The sequence below is a fragment of the Mastomys coucha genome, unplaced genomic scaffold (genome assembly GCF_008632895.1).
Source record: "Mastomys coucha isolate ucsf_1 unplaced genomic scaffold, UCSF_Mcou_1 pScaffold15, whole genome shotgun sequence".
Lineage (NCBI taxonomy): Eukaryota > Metazoa > Chordata > Mammalia > Rodentia > Muridae > Mastomys > Mastomys coucha.
Window position 1 is genome coordinate 49,544,652 of NW_022196897.1, and position 4,843 is coordinate 49,549,494.

General features: G+C 40.2%; 1 protein-coding gene across 2 annotated transcripts in view; it reads right to left on the minus strand.

The window, feature by feature from the left end:
- Ifih1 (interferon induced with helicase C domain 1) overlaps nucleotides 1-4,843 on the minus strand; it is a 51,740-nt gene that overhangs the window by 38,577 nt on the left and 8,320 nt on the right. For both annotated transcript variants that reach the window (XM_031370429.1, XM_031370427.1), the window contains exon 3: nucleotides 1,273-1,422. In XM_031370429.1, coding sequence (XP_031226289.1) covers nucleotides 1,273-1,422 — 150 coding nt within the window. The remainder of the gene's footprint in view (nucleotides 1-1,272; nucleotides 1,423-4,843) is intronic.

Sequence of the window (4,843 nt, forward strand, 5' to 3'; positions counted from 1 at the left end):
CTCTTACAGCAAAGGTTGGGAGAACAGGGGACTCATTTAGTTGGGAAGAACATGTAAATCAGTGTAAATTCCTACAGTGAGAGTTGACACTAAGTATCAAATGTGTTAAAACTGTATAAATCGTTTGACCCAAAAACTCCAATTATATATGTTTCTAATGAGTTAAGCATGACATAAGTTCAGAGGGCTCTAAAGGCAGTGTTTGTGACGCTGTAATTTGGAAAGGCACTTGGTGTCAACACTTGTTTAATTGCATCCAAATGATGTCACTATTATTCAGTCAGTAAACTCCCCCCCGAGCAACACCTAAAATGAGCACAGGAGAAGTTACAGAAATTACAGTTCCACACACAGGTATGGATATTGTGGAGCATGGGTGGCTTCACAGTGTTCCTATGCATTCCAAATTTTTTAAATGCAGCCTCATTGCTACAGGGATAGGAGGGCTGGCTTAAGCAAGTTTAGACTAGAGCACAAAGGCAAACTGGAGTATTTTTAGATGCAACTATTTTTAAAAGTCAAATTGTGTAAATAAACAATTTTCCAAATTTGTAAGAACAGTAAATACCTAAAACTCATTGCTTACTGTTCATCTGACTGGATGACACTCCACTCTTTTTTTAGTAAAGTTAAAATATATTTCCTCTCTCCTCTCCAACTGTAGCCCCTCACCCCCACACACACTGCAATTCATAACCTCTTATCTTTTAATTGTTGTTACTTATACACACACATGCACACACACACACACACACACACACACACACACACACACACACAAATAAATATATAAATGCAGCCCAAGAGTCTATTTAGTGTTGTTTGTACTTTTGTTTCTAGGGCTGATCCCTCAGTACTGGATAACCAATTGGGGGTTTATCCAGGAGGACTGAGTATTAATTCTCCCTCTCTGCAGGCATTAATTGTCTGCAGTCCTTCATCACTGGCATAGTGGAAAATAATTTGGCAATCATGAAAGATAAGCACACACCTGGGTCAGTTACTACATAAGAAAGACCACACATTTAGAAAGTGAAATGAGAAGCACATATGTTCCTATTCATCCTAGTATATCCATTTAAAAATGTTTAAACCTAAGAGTAGCAGTTTTAATTTAATGTTCTCTAAAATATTATTTGAATAAAAACTCTCTGTAACACCAGTGTCCAAATTCCCCTTGTGTTTCATGGGCTCTGGTGTCATAAGGGGACCGACTGAACTTTTTTGGAGGAAACAGTTATGATACACAAGGCTTCCTCACATGTCAGGTACCTGCGGTCACAGAAGAATCTGCAAGAGAAGTCTCTGGTGAAGCATCCTCTAAGTTCTGGGCCTCTGTCTCCAGACTTGATGCATCGACATCATCAGGCAAAAGGGGCTCGTTAGCTGCAGGCCCATCACTGTGGGACGAGTTATCCAAGTCTGTGAATCATTAAGTATCAGATGTAAATGACAGGGCAACACAGGTTTCCATGCAATGATTACAGATGCCATTGGTGTTCTTAAAATATAGCAGGGTCTGTTTCCCACATACTGGACATACTTTCTAACTTTGACATTTCCAAAGACTTTGTTATTTCAGTGTAACACAAAGAGATGTATTTTTACTTTTGACACCACTACGGTTGAGTATCTGTGTAACAATCACATTTTATATAGAAAGACAAGCTAGTCAAATACTAATGGAATCATGAGGAAGTGAGATGACTTCCTCTCTGGCCGTCTTTGGGAAGTCACTCACCGACTCGATGACTCTGAACTCTATTTAAGGCTGAATTAATGGAGATGCAAATCGGGTGGCTTTCTTTAGCCTTTTCTTGCCATTTTGTTCCTGCCTCCCTGTTCATGAGATGTACATCTGCTTTAATGTCAGGCTGAATCCATGTGTTCTGGATTCCTGGGACTTCTTATTTTAATTGAATGAAATCATCTATTTTCTCCACTTTTCCATTTTACCTTTTCTGCTCTTTGGCCTCCAGTACATGGGAGTATTTAAACTGCCGCAACCTGCTGGTTATGTGGACCGCCAGCTGCAGGAGGGAGCCTATGAATACAGGCCAACACAAGCTCGTAAACCTCCTTAATACATTATGAGATTTTGGTGAGCGATTTATGTTTTCTTTGGAGCTCTAGGTCAGGGTCCTCTCACCCTGTGTTTTGTCGATGACAGTGTTGTGCTGCAATGTTAAGAGGCAGAGACCAAGAAAATCAAGTTTCTTGTCCTTGTGAAACTTCAATCTGTCAGAGGAGTTTGAATCCATAAATATAATTCTTTGAAAGAAAGAAAGCAAGAAAGAGAGAAAGGAGGAAAGAAAGGAAGAAAGAAAGAAAGAAAGAAAGAAAGAAAGAGAGAGAATATGTATATATTATATATACACATGATTTTAATCATATATATTAAGAATTGTATTTATATGTATTAAGAATTGTACATGCATATATGTGCATATATATACGAATTATATATATATGAGAATTATATATACATACAGATATATAAGAATTATATATACATATATATAAATGTATATATAATTTTCTTTCTGGATTATTCTACCCTCCCAAAAAAAAGCAAGAGGAAAACCCCTCCAGCCTGGCATGGAGAATTTCCTAAAGAAAATGATTATAGCTTCAGATGAAGCTAAATTGACAATGTTTATAACTAGCTACTAGCTATTATAGTACTGCCATGCCCCTTTAAGACACTGGTCACTCTAAGGTGTCAGATCCCACAGCTCAAAGAAATCAGCTCACTCTATCAACGCCGAATTCATGGTCCTATGTATAACACCTGGCTGCTGGTCCTTCTTGCCACGTGGCCTATACCAGACTACACTGTACATTGTAGACCTTCCGCCATCCCCCAACAGTTACAAAAGTCAGAGGATTTCCTGAAGGCTCTCTTCCCTTGGACTCCTTCCTGTCTCACTCTACCTTTATTCTGATCTTAACCTGCTTTTCTTAAGGAAACCATTCTACGGTTTAGAGGCAGGTGTGTCTTCTCTTTAAAGCCTGCTATGCTGTTTCTCATACACTGGCCTGTTGTCTTTGAACCATCTCTGACCTCAAGGCCCAGGCTTTCTACTCCTAAACCTCATTCTTGATCAGCAATTATGTGTCAATTCCTTTGAGTAGCCCACACAGTGAGGGATCTCTTCCTTTTCTTTATTTAACAGTTAGTAAGTTTTAAAATTATGACAGTCCGGAACTGGAGAGATGATTCAGAGCACTTGCTACTCTTCCAGAGGACATAGCTTTGATTTCCAGCACCCACGTGGCAGCTCAGAATTGTCTGTAACTCTAGGGTCCGCAGCTTTTTTTCTGGCCTCCTGGAACACCCAGGCATGCAAATGGTATGCAGACATACATGTAGGCAAAACAACTCATACAGATAAAATTTAGTAAACAATACATAAATAATAAATAAAATCATCCATTTACTTTATTGCTACCACAAATCCACTGGTGTGTATTGAATAATTTCCTTCTCAGAATAACCTAGCTGGTAAGTGATACTATTGTGCCCATTTCATAGACAGGTAAGACAGGTAATGTGAAACTCAATGAGGTCTAGTAGCTGACCAAAGGTGACAGGTCAAGGGAAAGAGCCAAGGGTACATAAGCATATGGATTTCAAGTCTGGGGTCCTCTACCAGGGCAACATTCCATAGCCTATGTGGCTTAAAAAGAAGAAATAGACCTCCCTCCCAATTCTCCACATAGCCAACCGTCATGGTGCTTCTGGCTGATCCATCTTCTTAGCATGCTCCCCTCCCTCACTGCGTCTTCAGTGATAAGAAGAAAGGGAGATGCTTGTTTTCCTTCCTCATCTTAAAAGCCCACAGTCTTTGCACTTGCAGAAGCTAAAATGTCTCCAGCTCTTCTGTATTTTGATTAATGATTCTTTATCTTCTTTTACATTTTGCCATACCTGAGCAGGGAGAAACAAAACCATTCCTCTGCCTTGTTTTACAAATCGACCCAGGAAGGTTGCTACTGGTTGAGAGAGTGGATAAAGAACTTGTCACACAAGTGTGAAGACCTGAGTTCAAATCCCAAGAACCCACAGGAAGCAGGGAGGGGTAGGGTGAGCCTGTTATGATGGAGGCAGAGGCAGGAGATTGCAGGAAGTCTTTGGGGCAGCTGGCCTGGTGTATGCAGAGAGAATAACAAAGAAAGCCTATCCCAGGCCAAGTATAAGAGGACAGACACCCAACATGGTCCTGTAATCTCTACATGTTTCTTGTGGCATAAAGGCCCCTGTACGTGCAGAGAGATCCGTGGACAAACACAAGTGAGCATGCTGCTCCCCCCACTCTACATACAGAGTAGGGAAGGACCGGGAGAGTGGGAGACAGAGACTGACTCAGGAAACTCCTAACTTTCTTCAATTTTTCAAATTTTTAATTAAAATATAATTATATTACTTTTCCTCTTTCCTCCTAACCCTTCCTATGTCTCCCGGTTCTAACCCCTCTCATGTCCCCCTCCCACTTCCTCTCAAACTCATGACCTCCTTTTCTCTGATATTTACTGTTCCACTTACACACATGCACAAATATAAAATACTACTTGATTGATGAGTCTAGTTGGTTTTGATTGAGAGTGTTTATGACTGAGCTGACTACTTTGTATTAGATAATAAATTTGGGGGTGTATTGCTGGGACTTACAAATTCTCCCTCTCTTAGCAGCCATTAGTTGCTGATGTATATATACATTTTGTCTAGGAGTGGGACCCCATGAGAACCCTCTTTTCTGTTCGTATTATCACTGTCTGGGTCTTGTTTAGGCAGCATATTGTTGAGGTATCATGGCTGTGTCTTCCCTGTCCTTTCTTTTTC